A 15,481-nucleotide genomic window follows, 5' to 3' on the forward strand; every position below is an offset into this window, starting at 1 on the left:
TCATATATATATATATATATATATATATTTAAAAAATATATTAATATTGAATATATTGAAATAATATTGAAAAAAATATATTATAATAGATTTCAATATATAATTTGTTAGTATATAATATATTGTAAAAATACATTCATATATTTTACGTTTATTGCAATATATAATGGTGGTTTTTATTTTTAGGACTCATGGGTAGTGTAGCTTGTAAATACTTTTTTTTTCATTAAATTAAAATTATTTTTTGAAATTGCATTGACTGATTACTTTAACAGAATCATATATATGTTAATACTTCTGGAACCCGACTGCCTAAAACTTATTTGCGTATTTTGAGTCAAACAGTGCCTTCCAATGCACCATTTCACACTGTAGTGTGTTTATTCTGCTTTGAGTGGAGACTGGTCTTAATGATGTGTTTTGATGGTTCTCTCTTCCTCCTGTAGTCCATGGAAGAGTTCCAGAAGAGACTGCGAGAGGCGGAAGAGGCTGCGTATGGAGAGAGGAGTGAGAGGAGAGGAGACCGAGAGAGATGGAGGAGAGACGACAGAGAAGAAGGGAGGGAGAGATGGAGGAGAGGAGACCGGGAGGAGAGGCGGAGAGACAGATCTCCACACGCTGAGAGAGAGAGAGAGCGAGACTTTGAGAGAGGCTCTCGAGGCCGCGATGAACGCCATCCGAGATCCCGGCCGGATCCAGACGAGGATCGGCAGTCCCAGAGACACAGCACTTCCTCTCTGTCCAGCCTCAAGTTCTTCAAACCCTCAGATGCTGATGAGGATATGAGCGGAGGGGCGGGGTTCAGGAGGGCGGGGCCGAAAGCCTCTACGTCCAATCAGAGTGCAGGATTCAAGAAACCTGTTGATGATGATGATGGTGGCGTTGTAGCTGCCTGGAGGAAGAGCAGTGCTGTGCAGGATCCAAAGGAGATGCCAACTCCACAGAAACACACAGAGAAGAGCGCCGCCCTGCTGGAAGAGAGCAAAACAACAACAAGTGTGAGCAGGTCAGAAAGAAGGCGTCATGTGATTTTAGAAGAGATTTCAATGTCATTCTGACCTTCACACCCGCATTAGAAGACAGTTTTTCAACATTTCACTTGTCTAAAATAAGACAAAACAACTAAAAATAGGATATTTCTTGCTTTAATTCAACCCCTTAACAGCTGTTTTTTTTCTTTGAAGAACCAGGATTCCCATTGTGTTGAAAAACCTGGATAAATGAGGAAACCTCATTTTAAAAGTGTGATTTCTAGACCTGGGAAAGTCATGTAAATTAATAATTTTTTTATAATGAATATTTATTTTTCTAGTTATGCCAAACTATAAAGATTGTTGATTACTAATTAATTAATATTAATTATATTATATTATTTATTATATTATTTGAATACAATATATTATATTTTTTTAAATATTATTTATAAATTCAGCTAATATAGATAATATTACATTTATACATATATATATATATATATATATATATATATATATTTTTATTATTTTTATTTTATTTTTTTTTCGAAATTTGAAAATTTGAAAAGAAATTGAGAGTAAAAAATATTTTTAAAAATCCTCATTTTTAATCCTAATCTAGTAAATCACAAAAACCGGAAAAGTCATGGGGCTTTCAAATTTTGTTATGGATAAAGTTGGCCTTGGTATCAAAAATATTGAGAAGCACTGATCTGAAAATTATTCAGCTCTCCTCCTACAATCATTTAAAAACACATCACCCTTCGTTGGTGAATCAATGAATTAAAAGATTTTTAGGAATTTGTATCCAGTAACTGAATTGGAAATGTCAGGGAAATGTATTTGTTCTATACAAGTTCTTGACATTACTTTACACTTCCTTTTGTGAAATAGTACTAAAACTGATTGGGTTTGCTAATCTTCTAGTTCAGAGAGTGAGGAAGAGGAGGAGGAAGAGGTGATCCTGACAGATGAAGAGATGAATAAACTGGGAGCCAAACTCGTCAAGGCAGAACTCATGGGAAACACGGTGAGCTCATCAGAACTCTTCTGGAAACCATGTGACCTAGACATTGATGCCCAAAAATGCTGTCTAATTAGGAAGCTCACTAGGTATCAAGACGGTCTTTGTGTGCTAGTAGTAGAAACAGATACTGATGGTATGTTCTGATTGTGTGTGAATAATCACAGGCGCTGGTGGAAAAGCTAAAGGCTCAGATGGAAGCCGCCCGTCGAGCCAAAGAGAACCGAGCTCAAAGAAAAGACCAGAACAAACAGGTTTCTGCACCAACAGACTCAGAAAAGGAAGTGATTCTGTTCAGGACCGACCCATGGGGACGAGCCTGGCCAGTCAAAGCCCCGTCCCAAACACAGGAGCCTAGAGGAGGAAGGAGGAAGCAGAAAGCGGTGAGACACACACTCACATATACAGCTTTGCTGGGTAGTGATAGCTAACTAAAGCTAAAACCATAAAAAAGCATTATTGTTAGTTAAAATAAAATAAAATAAAACTACTTGAAATAAAATAAAATAATAAATAAAAAAATTAAAATTAAAAAACTGAAATGTGTTTAATTTAAAATTAAAAATTAAAGCTGAAATAAATATATTTATTTAAAAAAACAATAACTAATAAAAATGGCAAAAACACACTGCAAAATTACTAAAACTTTAACTAAAAATGATGTATGTAAAAATTGTTATAATTATAATGTTATAAAATTATACATTAAAAATATAAAAAAAAAAAATTAAAATAATAATAATATATTGATATAACTGCAGCTCTGTTTCTATTACCGTATTGTCCCGAATATAAGACGATGTTTTTTTCTTGGAACATGACAAATTTGATGTGTGAATTAGCTTTTATTTTTATATTTTATGTTTTCATTTTAATTTTAGTTTATTTTTTAGTCATTTTATGTGCTGAGTTTTTTAAAATCTTAATATGTAGGTGTAATTTTTATTTCAGTTTTAATTTAATTAAATTTTTATTTATTTGTTTATTTTATGCATTTATTTATTTTTATTTAGTTAGTCATTTCAGTGGATCAACTTTCAGTTCTATTAGTCGCCAAGGCAATATTTCTGAATTTCATTTATTTCAGTACTTTTAATTAACTAGAACTTTTTCTCCTGACAATTTTGATGTGATTTTACTAAATACGGTACTTTGATTGGAGTTGATCTACTTAAAATTAATATTAACTTGTAGCCTGGCAAACTACAACTTCAAACGAGGTCCCGTTTTCTCTTCTTCTGTGATTTTTAGATCGAGACGCACCAGGACGGGGAGCGTGTGCGCTATTTTGAGGATGATGATGGTATGAATCTGCAAGAGATGGTCAGACGGGAGAAGATGAGCTCTGCTGAGGATCAGAACGCTCTTTACTCACGCATGGCCGCCAAGGTGAGCGTCAGTCTCCTTTACAGACTCTTTACACACCAAACATTGAGAGATGACAGTGTGGAGTTTAGCCAATCATAACCTGAAAACAGCAGTAAAGAGTCTGTGAATTTCTATTGAAAAAGCAACTGGATTCAGGTTTACTACGGCTGAGTAAAAAATATCGATATCTCGATTTTAATCGATTCTCATTTTTACGGAACAATATCGATTCTTAAATCCCAAGAATCGATTAGTCTAGCCTGTTTTCAGCTAATGGACGGACCGTTGAAGGGCACTTCCCATCCTATTAATCACAATAAGCATTGTGCTTTGGTACTTTTAATATAAAAACAGTCTCACATGTCAAATTCTGTCCATTGTATTGCAGTATTCAAACAATAAATGCCGTTTTGGCGCTGTTTAATGTGGAGTGACAGATCGAATCGTGAAATTTGTGTCAAAACTAAAACCATAAAACAACATTGCGTTGCTTGTTATTATAGGTAACTAAAACTAAAATTAAAAACTTAAAAAAAGCTAGTTCAGCTAGTTGCCAATGTAACATTTGTCATTTAAATTTAGTTTAACTTGATGTACTAAAATAAGTAAAACCGAAATATTCATAAATTAAATTTAAATGAATGAAGACTATATAGACTTATTTAAAGGGGTCATATGATGCTATTTTAAAGATAATTATTTTATATGACCCCTTTAAAATGAACAAAAACTTATTTTATTTAGTTCAACTTTCATGTATTAAAATAACTAAAACTACAGCTGAAAAAAATCAAAACTATATAGAGATATGAAAAAAAATCACTACAACTTTGACTGGATGTCATTTATTTTTAATGCTGATGCGATGCAATAAACGACCTTTTTTAGCTTTATGCAAATGAGCAGCAATGGAATTACTATTATTAGCCTGAAGATATTAGAGTACATTTGATTTTTAAGTCCAGTGTTAAAAAAATACAATAAAATGCATGATGTATAGAAATATGCGGCCCCTTTAATATAGCAGGAATGAGTTTCTGAACAAACAGCCTGTGGTTGTATATTTGTCTGTGGTCGTAAGACAGACTGGCATCAGCAGATGGTGGCGGTGAGGATCAATCTCTCAGTCTGTCCTACTCTCTGGCTCTGATGTGATTTGGTGTTTCTCTGATTTTTAAACCCGGGCAGGGCTACTAAAATCTGTTATAATAAACTAAGACGTCACGGTCGCCTTGGAGACGAGAAATCTAAAAGTGACAAACATTTGCACATTTTAGCGCCACATCTCTCCGTCTCTCTCTCTCTGCCAAGTTACCATGGCATAGCATCTAAAAGTGTTATTAATATATTTATTTAACCAATTTCACCAGCAGCAGCAGCCAAAATTGTGTGTGTGTTTGTGTGATAATGTGCAGAGTGTGTGTTTGTGTAATTGCAGTGCTTCATATTGCATTCATTTCAGCTGGAGCAGCAACTCTATTCAAACTTATGAAGAGAATTTTTAGAACATTGACCTCACATTTATAGAATGTTCGCTATTCAGAATCTGACTGACAGCGATGATGTCATTGAAACATTTGCATACTGAATTAACAACTGGTTTTCTTCCTTAAAATCATTACATACTGAAATGTGCTTGGTATCTTTTTTTGGCATCCATTTCTTCATCGTCATCTTTGTTTTATTACGTTTTATGCTTAAAAAAAAAATCAAGATTTGGTTTGTACATCTCTCATTGACTCACATTAATAGAATGTACACAATCTGAAATATAACAAACAGCAATCATGTCATTGTAATATTTGCATGGTTAATATGCAGTATTATGCATTTATTTGCATAATGATATGTGCATGACAGTTTTTATGGCATTTAGTTGTTGTCTTTTCTGTTTTATGTAATTTTACTTTATTTAAAGTAACACATTACAATAAGGTTCCATTAGTTACTGTTTTTTAATGCATTAACATTTATACTAACAATGAGTTAATACATTTGTTACAGTGTTTATTCATCTTTTATAATGTGTTAATAAAAATACAAATGTTTATTGTTAGTTCAGCTCCATTAAATAATATTAATAATTACAACTTTTAATTTTAATAATGTACTAATAAAAGTTAAAAGTAACACTAACTAAATTTAATAAATGCTTTACAAGTATTTGCATTGTTAGTTCATATTAACAAATGTTAACAAATGAGACAATAATTGTTAATGTTATTTGATTAATTATTTGATTAATTATTAATGAATTTATTAGTTTGAATATTTGAATATTTTATTATTTATTTAATTAATTTTTAATTTAAATAATTAACAGTTTTTAAATTATTTTAAAAATATGATTAAAATTTGAAAGTCTCCATTGGATTTTTCAATTATTTAATTTATTTATTTCATTATTTAATTTCAAATGTGAAATTGGTTTTATCACTTACATTTATTTACATAATGAAATACAAATTTTTTTTTGCAAATTTGTTGTTCTTTGTTTTTATTTATTTAGCTTGTTTATTTATTTGATTCATTTAAATTTAAATTGATTATTAATTTAAAAATATAATTTCAAATGTGAAAATCTCCCTTGGATTCAAATAAATAGAATGTAAACCCAGCCATGATGATGTTATATTTGCATACTAAATTTTCCTTCGTATTTTTTCTTAAACTTTTCTTTAACCCTTAACAGCCACTTTTACAGTGCAAACAGTGTTCTGTCATGTGTTGATTCTTAAGCAGTCGACCATAACCAAGATGTGTGCTAAAAACCTGCATTTGAATGAAACTGAAAATGTAAATCTAGTTGTTCGTGTGTTTATCTCCAGTCTGCTGCATATGTAGTCCAGACAGACTTGCACACAAACTATCCTTAAAATCTCGGCTCTGTCTAGGTTTTTTTATTTGCATTTCAGCTGGAGTCAGAAAGCATCAAAGCAGAGAATAAACATAGAATTGAAAGCACCGTCTGAATTCAGCCAGACTCTCCAACACTCTCGCTCTCACCTCGGCTCCTCTCCATCTGTCAATCAAACATGCCAGTGTGAACAGACACGCCTCCCACACAGATCACCCGTTGCTACGGATACATTGCCTCTTTGTCTGCTTGTTGTAGCACACTGTTAAACCTCTCTCACTCTCTCGTGCGTTAGAGAGACACACACACACACGCTCTGTTAGCGTAATCCCTGCTCCCCGGTCGCATCTGCTGCTGTTTTGTGGATTCTGCTCCAGATAATGACCCGCAGGTTTGCCAACAATTAGCAGTGAATCCGCACCTGACCCACAGTCAGATCACATGATCACCTGCCACCCAATCAGATCATCTGACCTCTGTTCCACTCACAAAAGTGCATGGCTTCTTCCTAATCTGCGTGTTATCACTCCAGTGTAGTATACAACATAATAATTAGGGTGTCCTCAAATCATAGTATGTAAAGCTTCCAAAGTATTTTTTCAAAGTATTTTGGACTTTTACTAGTACTTGGTCTTTTTTACACATTTACTAGTACATACTTTTCTTACTAGTGAAGTATAAGAGTAGTAGGGAATTGTCAGCTGAAGCCCTTAATCCTAAAATATTTACTTCCTCCTGAGATTTAATATTAATATTTTAGTTATTTAATGACATATTTGCATGTTCACAGTTCTTTCATGTTGGTTAATGGTCACATGGCATGCAGGTAAATACATTGAATATTTAATCTTTTATTAGAAGGTGTTTTGTTAAATTTTAGTGGTTTGACTTTGTAGCTTGGACTTAGTTGTGATAGTGTCTCAGTCCACATTGACACAAGTGTTGAATAATAGGAATAATAATAATAGTTATTTATTTACTTACTTTATTATTATTAATAATAAATAAATATAAATAAAGAATATTATTATTATTGTCTTGTATAATTATATTATTATGTTGTATTATTATTTATATTATTCTATTGTATTATTTATTATTATTATTTTACTTGTATTATTATACTGTATGACTATTGTATTATTATTATTATATAAGCTACATGCACTAATTATAAAAATGAAGACAGAAATATATTACTGCTGTAAATTTCAAAATGCAGTATAAAAATGAGTATTTGACAATAATTATAATAATAATTTCATTTAAACTACAGATTACAAAAATAATGTTTTTGTCTTAAATTTTCACTTTCAAAAATTCAAACCCTTGACCTTTAAACATTTCAGATCCTCTAGCTTTTATTTTGTCCAGATATTGGTGAAATGCTGTAAACATCTGTCCACAAAAATGTTGTAAATTATGCGAATATGTAAATAAAGTAAACCTACCGCTTGTTGCATCCGAGTGCTCCTTAAACTCACATGCAGAAGCAGAGATGGGGTTTACTGCATTTACTATGAGCCGATGCGCTAAATAAAACGGACTATCGTGCAGCCTCATTTATTTATTTTAGTTTTACACTCAATATGACTAATTATTAGCTTTTCATCAACTCACGAACCCCTGTTTTGGCCCATGGGTTGTAAGACTCGTAAAACGATTCTCATTCCTCAGTCCTGAACTGCTTTCAGCTCTTAAATCAAGATAAAACTCGCAGACATGCAGGATAAAGGAACCGATAAAAGTCTGCATGCAAACAAAACTCTGTAATATGTTTGTTTTTACTGTGGTATGAATGGATTTGTGTGTTTTGCAGATGATGGGGAGGACAGATGGCGATAACTACACACTGGATGACATGTTTGTGTCCAGCGCTGCCCAGAAAGAGAGATCGGGCCGAGACGAAGAGCGGCAGAGGAACAAAGCAGTGCAGGAAACACGGCGGTTAGCCGGACAGATGGAGAAATGCAGACACTGTTTCGACAGCCCTGAACTACCCAAACATCTCATCGTCGCCGTCGGAAACAAGGCACGATATATTACTATTACATATCTGCTTACGAGACAATCTTGATGCTGAAAAACTTGGAATAAGTTTTCATTTTTAGAGAATCAACTTTGAGTTTAATAACAGTTTACACTGATAAAGAATTTGATTTTGAAATGCACAGCATATGAGTTATTGTGAGAAAAGCATACTAAAATATATTTGTCATCACCTTAGCAACTGCATACAAACAACCTAGAACACCTTAGCAACCTCATAGCAATGGCTTAGTAACCACCTAAAACACCTTAGCAATCTCATAACAATGCCCTTCTAACCACTTAGAACACCTTAGCAACTGCATAACAATGCCCTACCCCACTAACCACTTAGAACAACTTAGCGACAGCATAGCAACACCCTGGCAACCACCCAAAACACCTTAGCAATCTCATAACAATGCCCTACCCCACTAACCACTTAGAACAACTTAGCGACAGCATAGCAACACCCTGGCAACCACCCAAAACACCTTAGCAATCTCATAACAATGCCCTACCCCACTAACCACTTAGAACACCTTAGCGACAGCATAGCAACAACCCAGACCACCTTAGCAACCACATAACAATGCCCTGGCAACCACCCACAGCAACCTTATAGCAATGCTCTAGTAGTTGCTTAGAAGACTTTATCAACTGCCTAGCAACCATCCAGAACACCCACGAAACAGAACAGGCTGCAGGACAGGCTCGAGGTTTTAGCGTGCTGTCCTCATTAATCACATGACGTGTTTGTTTTCTCTCGTGCAGGTGTACTTGTGTCTGCCGAACAGCGTGTCTCTGACCGAAGGTCACTGTTTGATCGTCCCCATCCAGCATCACACAGCGGCCACGGGTCTGGACGAGGACATCTGGAGCGAAATACAGGTACAAACATTGCAAACACATGCACTCATGTTTGTATACTCCTCCATTTGTGCTACAGACATGAATAATGCATAAGCAACCACCCCAAACACCTTAGCAACTCCCTAGCAACCACTCAGAACACCTTAGCAACTCCCTAGCAACCACCTAGAACATCAATAAAGCACAAATAAAAGACAGTCAGGATGCGCTTTCTGCCTTCTTGGTCTCCGACCCACCCCAGTATTCAAGTAGTTAAATTAATATAAACATTTGATTAGTCGACTAATCGATTAAATGAATGACCACTAATGCGCACTCTCTCTCTCTTTCTCTCTACCTCTCTCTACCACTCTCTCATTCACTCTCTCTCATAGATGTTCAGACGCGCTTTGGTCTGCATGTTCGAGTCTCAGGAGTTGGACTGTGTGTTTTTGGAGACTCATATGAATCCGAAGAGACAGTTGCACATGGTGTACGAGTGTGTGCCACTGCCCAGAGAGCTTGGAGACATGGCACCCATTTACTTTAAGGTAACTTGGACCAAACTGCCTCAAACTAACATCACAACAGAGCACAAAAGTGACTGTACAATTTTTTTTTTTTTTCAGCGGTCTTAATTCTGAAAGTGTTTTTCCTGTTCATTTTTCCCATAGGGATTTTTTAAAAGTCTTTGTTGGAAAGCTATTTTGAGAACAGCATTTTGATAAACATATGCACTATATTACATATTAATTATATTTTTACTAAACATGTTGTCTTCATTTTTTTATGTAAGTTTGAATGAATCTTTTATGATAAGTTTTTATGACAGCCACCATTTAAATGTTTATGTAATAAATTGGTGTAGAAACTTGCAATTAAAAGGTTTATATAAAACTTCAAGTGCAATTTAAATGTTTGTACAACTCCGTTTTTATTTGAGTGTTGATTATTAAATACATATGATGAATTGATTTTTAAATAAACTTTATTTTCAGTTTCAGTTTTCACTCAAAACACCTTAGCAACCTTATAGTAATGCCCTAATAACTGTATAGAAAACGTTATCAATGGCATAGCAACCACTGAGAACACCATAGCAACTCCCTGGCAACCACCTAGAACACCTTAGCAACTTCATAGCAATTCCCTAGTAACTGCTTAAGACACCATAGTAACTGCATAGCAACAACACTTTAGAAGCCAAACAGCAATGCCCTGGCAACCAGCCACAACATCTTTGCAACCACACAGCAACGCCCTGGCAACCTCCCAGAACTCCTTAGCAACTTCATAGCAATGCCCTACTAACTGCTCAAGACACCGTAGCAACTGCAAAGCAACAACACTTTTGCAGCCAAACAGCAATGCCCTGGCAACCACCCACAAAACCTTAGCAACCATGTAGCAACGCCCTGGCAACCACCCAAAACACCTTAGCAACTTCATAGCAATGCCCTGGTAACTGCTTAAGACACTGTAGCAACTGCATAGCAACAACACTTTTGCAGCCAAACAGCAATGCCCTGGCAACCAGCCACAGCACCCTGGCATCCACCCAGACCTCCGTAGCAACTTCATAGCAATGCCCTAGTAATTGCGTAAGACACCTTAACAACTGCATAGCAACAACACTTTAGAAGCCAAACAGCAATGCCCTGGCAACCACCCAGAACACCTTAGCAACTTCATAGCAATGCCCTAGTAATTGCTGAAGACAGCATAGCAACTGCATAGCAACAACACTTTTGCAGCCAAACAGCAATGCCCTGGCAACCAGCCACAAAACCTTAGCAACCACATAACAACGCCCTGGCAACCACCCAGAACACCTTAGCAACTTAATAGCAATGCCCTAGTAATTGCTGAAGACACCATAGCAACTGCATAGCAACAACACTTTAGCGGCCAAACAGCAATGCCCTGGCAACCAGCCACAACACCTTAGCAACAGCACAGCAGCACCCTGGCAACCACCCAGAACTCCTTAGCAACTTCATAGCAATGCCTTAGTAATTGCTTAAGACACCTTAGCAACTGCATAGCAACAACACTTTAGATGCCAAACAGCAATGCCCTGGCAACCAGCCACAAAACCTTAGCAACCACCTGGCAACCACCCAGAACACCTTAGCAACTTCATAGCAATGCCCTAGTAATTGCTGAAGACACCATAGCAACTGCATAGCAACAACACTTTAGAAGCCAAAAAGCAATGTCCTGGCAACCAGCCACAAAACCTTAGCAACCACCTGGCAACCACCCAGAACACCTTAGCAACTTCATAGCAATGCCCTAGTAACTGCTTAAGACACTGTAGCAACTGCATAGCAACAACACTTTAGCAGCCAAACAGCAATGCCCTAGCAACCACCCACAACACCTTAGCAACAACATAGCAACACCCTGACAACCACCCACAATACCTTAGCAACAGCATAGCAACACCCTGGCAACCACCCACAACACCATAGCAACTGCATAGCAATAACCCAGAACACTTAAGCAGCCAAACAGAAATGTCCTGGCAATCACACCGATAACTTTATCCACTGCATAGCAACACTCTGGCAACCACCCACAATACCATAGCAACAAACCAGAACACCTTAGCAACTGCATAACAACACCTCAGCAACCACCTAGCAATGGCCTAGAACACTGTAGCAATTGTTTAGCCGTTTTGGTTCTCAGTAAAATTAAAACTTTAATTTCAATGTTTTGGTAAAAAATTAATTTTGGTGCAGCATTAATAATTAAAAATCATTTGCTCAATGGGGAAAATTAATAGGATTTTTACTGCTATAAATCCGACTGATCAGCGTTTTTAACAAACAAACACACACTTGTGTGAATGTGAACACACTTATTAATCTTCTCTGTGTGTGTGTGTGTGTGTGTGTGTGTGTGTGTGTGCGCGCGCATGTTTAGAAAGCCATAATGGAGTCGGATGAGGAATGGGCCATGAATAAGAAAGTTGTGGATCTCTCATCCAAAGACATCAGACAAGCTGTGAGTTTTTCTTCCTGTTTTCTCCTGACGTCTTTTATTCTTCCGCCTCTCTCTCAGTGTTTGACGTTGCTCGTGTTTTCACAGGTTCCGCGCGGTTTGCCGTACTTCTCTGTGGATTTCGGATTGCAGGGCGGCTTCGCGCACGTCATTGAGAATGAGCGGAAGTTCCCACACTATTTCGGCAAAGTAAGCCTGACAATAGTCTTACTGTGCAGCCCCACAAACAAGCACAGCAAAACGAGATTTTTTTTTTACATCACACTTTAAATTGCAATTTTTTTATGAGAATAATTGCAGTTAGATTTTCTTCCCCAAATCATGCTGCCCTAATGTCAACATAGTGACTGAGATTTGTTCTGTCTCCATCAGGAAATCCTGGGCGGGATGCTGGACCTGGAACCGAGACGATGGCGGAAACCGATACGCGAGAATTTCGACGACCAGCGTAAGAAGGTTCTGAAGTTCGCTCAGTGGTGGAAAGCTTTTGACTGCACTAAGACCGACAGCTAGACACTAGTGCTTTCTGAACTCTATAAAGACTTTTATAGAATTTTTATTTTAGAGCGCTTGTCATGTGTAGTAAAATGTCTAGAACATTGTAAAATCTTAACCAGGCATGTTTTATCTGGTCTGAAGATTTTTGTTGGGACCCTTTTCATTTTTTCAAATGTAGGTAAATGTTTTTTTTTTTTTTTTTTAAATATCAACCCAGGAAATTTTGGGTTTCCTCAATCTAATTTTTAATGACTCATGTGTGTCTTCTGTTGTCATGTGTAAAGTTCAGTCCAGTTTTACCTGCTCTTGTCCAGTGTTGTAAATCATGTTTGCCTGAGCAATTAAACTCTGAATAAAATATTACAAGACCTCCAGCCGCTCAGCTGATTATGTGCTCTGGCTTTATAATCTGATGTTTAGATGACGTCTTGCTCGCTCATTCCTGTAAACCTGACCTTAAATTCACCCTGTTGAGCACCTCATGTTTTCCTGAGCAATTAAACTCAGAATAAAATATTACAAGACCTCCAGCCGCTCAGCTGATTGATTACTCTGGCTTTATAATCTGATGTTTAGATGACGTCTTGCTCGCTCATTCCTGTAAACCTGACCTTAAATTCACCCTGTTGAGCACCAATCATCTGTGGGGCGACATTTACGCCCTACCATTAATTTAGCGAAAGAAAGAAATCATTAGTTTTTCTTATAGCTGTATTATAGGTTGTGCTGCTGTTGCAAATGAAATAAATTTACAAAGTTACTTCAAAATACTTGCTAGAAATAAAATTTGCATTGCACAGAAGGCAAAACGCCACAAAAATATAATAGAGTTCAGAGAAAAAAAATTCAGAATTGCAAGATATGAACTCAGAATTCAGACTTTTTTTTCGCAATTCTTAATTTACATCTCGCAACTTTTTTCTCACAATTCAGACTTTTTTTCTTGCAATTCTAAAAAAAAAAAAAAGTCAGAATTGTGAGCTATGAAGTTAAATTTGTGAGATATAAACTTGCAATTTTGAGAAAAAACTCAGAATTGCAAGATATAAACTCAGAATGCTGATTTTTTTTCTCGCAATTCACATTACATTTCATAACACTGTATTTTGTTCCCGTCATGGAAATGTAATATAAATGTAATTGCGACTATGTAATTAGCTAAATGTAATTAGCTCACAAGTTAGACTTTTTTTCTTGCAATTCTGAGTTTACATTTTGCAGTTCTGACTTTTTGTCCTCATAATTCCGTAAAAAAAATTCAATTCAAAAATTAAAGTAATTGTGACTTTTTACTTCACAATTCTGACACTTTTTCTTTTGGACAATTTGGACTTTTTCTCAGGATTAAGTTAACATCTCAACCCTGAGTTTATAGAAAAAAAACTAGTCATTGTGAGATAGAAAAAAAGTCATTATTTAAAAAGTAATTTTTTACAGTGGAGGAAACAAGCTTCCATAGTTTTTAGCTTTAAAAAAAGATGGCTATGTAAAGGTGATTCTGCTGGAACAGTTATAGGCATGCTTTGTATTTTATGTAATTGCGTCAGGAGAGCAGCTGTTGTGTTGGGGTCAGAAGGACAGCAGGACGCGGTCTGTAACAGCAGATGAGTTGATGTTTAATGAGGGTGTTAAACAGCACTATCACAGATCGCTCAGGGGTCACAGGTGAACGTGGAGGTCGCGGTGGCGTGACCTCAGAGCTGCTGTAATGTGGGTGTTTTATTGTTCAGTCATGTGACATTACAGACATTAACACACAGAAATAATTACAACGCTGAATTGCACAATTTGTCTCACTGCGCTGCACAGACACAGACTGCCAGCATGAAGACCTCCATTAGATCTACAATGGAGGCGTTTCTTCAGTAAATGCCACACACAGGTAACACAACTAATAAACAGCAGTGTAGGATTGTGTATGTGAATATTGCTAAATGTGAATAATTTGAGCAAATCTGATTATATAATTAATGAGCTGTAAGATTTAATTGCAAGTACTGAATAGTAAATTTAGTCTTAGTCTTCAGCTTGATTCAATAATATACAAACATATATATATATATATATATATACACACACTATATATACAATCAGATTATAATTATATAATTAGATTTGCATTCCTTCTTATTTTTACAGTTGGCACGAAATTAAAATTCAACCTATTTTCTAAATGCATATTATAGGATCTTGTCTTTTTTTGGACAATTCATCCGTGTATATGTTTACTTTTTTTTTTGGAACATAATTTTTAATGAAAATGTCAAGAATCTCAACTTTAAACCCCCAGGATCAAATTAAATCTTGTGCTACATTTTTGTCCTTGTTGAAATATCACATTCCAATTTATAAATGACGGAGTTTGTGATTTTTGCGCCACTGTTACCAAACTCAATTACTAAAATAATAGAGTGTTTCCAGAGAGGTTTCCAAACAGGTCCTGCAAATACACAGCCCAAAACGGCACAAAGAGCATGAATTGGGTGGCAGGACTATCTGTTCTTGAACAATTGCACATGGAAACCTGTTTGAAAACAGTTATTTTTGCAATTCTGATTGCTGATGCTAGTGGCACAGAAATTACACGCATTATCTCTAATGCTTAAATTTGAATCCACTTGCTTAGACTGTTATTGCATCCATGCAAAATAAATGTTAAATAATGTTTTTTCAGTATGTTTTAAAAATTTTTTAACAAACAAATGGCGCTGTGTTCGTTTATTTATATGCACTCAGACAGACACAAGGCTGTTCCTGTGTTAATATGTGAATAAAAACAGGCAGAAGGGGGAAAGTGGGTCAGACTCAGGAGCGGAAAGAGGGATGCTGGGAGAAGAGTGAAGGACGAAAAGAGAGAAGAGAAATATCCGG

At 35.9% G+C, this 15,481-nt stretch overlaps 1 protein-coding gene across 1 annotated transcript in view; it reads left to right on the forward strand.

Moving 5' to 3' along the window:
* LOC107728743 (CWF19-like protein 2) overlaps window positions 1-13,037 on the forward strand; it is a 25,833-nt gene extending 12,796 nt beyond the window's left edge. Inside the window, exons 8-17 of the mRNA XM_016539029.1 lie at window positions 447-1,006; window positions 1,902-2,004; window positions 2,166-2,381; window positions 3,250-3,387; window positions 8,043-8,255; window positions 9,026-9,142; window positions 9,499-9,654; window positions 12,035-12,115; window positions 12,200-12,301; window positions 12,485-13,037. Of these exons, the coding sequence (XP_016394515.1) occupies window positions 447-1,006; window positions 1,902-2,004; window positions 2,166-2,381; window positions 3,250-3,387; window positions 8,043-8,255; window positions 9,026-9,142; window positions 9,499-9,654; window positions 12,035-12,115; window positions 12,200-12,301; window positions 12,485-12,625 (1,827 nt within the window). The 3' untranslated portion in view covers window positions 12,626-13,037. The remainder of the gene's footprint in view (window positions 1-446; window positions 1,007-1,901; window positions 2,005-2,165; window positions 2,382-3,249; window positions 3,388-8,042; window positions 8,256-9,025; window positions 9,143-9,498; window positions 9,655-12,034; window positions 12,116-12,199; window positions 12,302-12,484) is intronic.
* The last annotated feature ends 2,444 nt before the right edge of the window (window positions 13,038-15,481 follow it).

This window comes from Sinocyclocheilus rhinocerous, unplaced genomic scaffold (genome assembly GCF_001515625.1).
Source record: "Sinocyclocheilus rhinocerous isolate Xijiao unplaced genomic scaffold, SAMN03320098_v1.1 scaffold6873, whole genome shotgun sequence".
Taxonomy (NCBI): Eukaryota; Metazoa; Chordata; class Actinopteri; order Cypriniformes; family Cyprinidae; genus Sinocyclocheilus; species Sinocyclocheilus rhinocerous.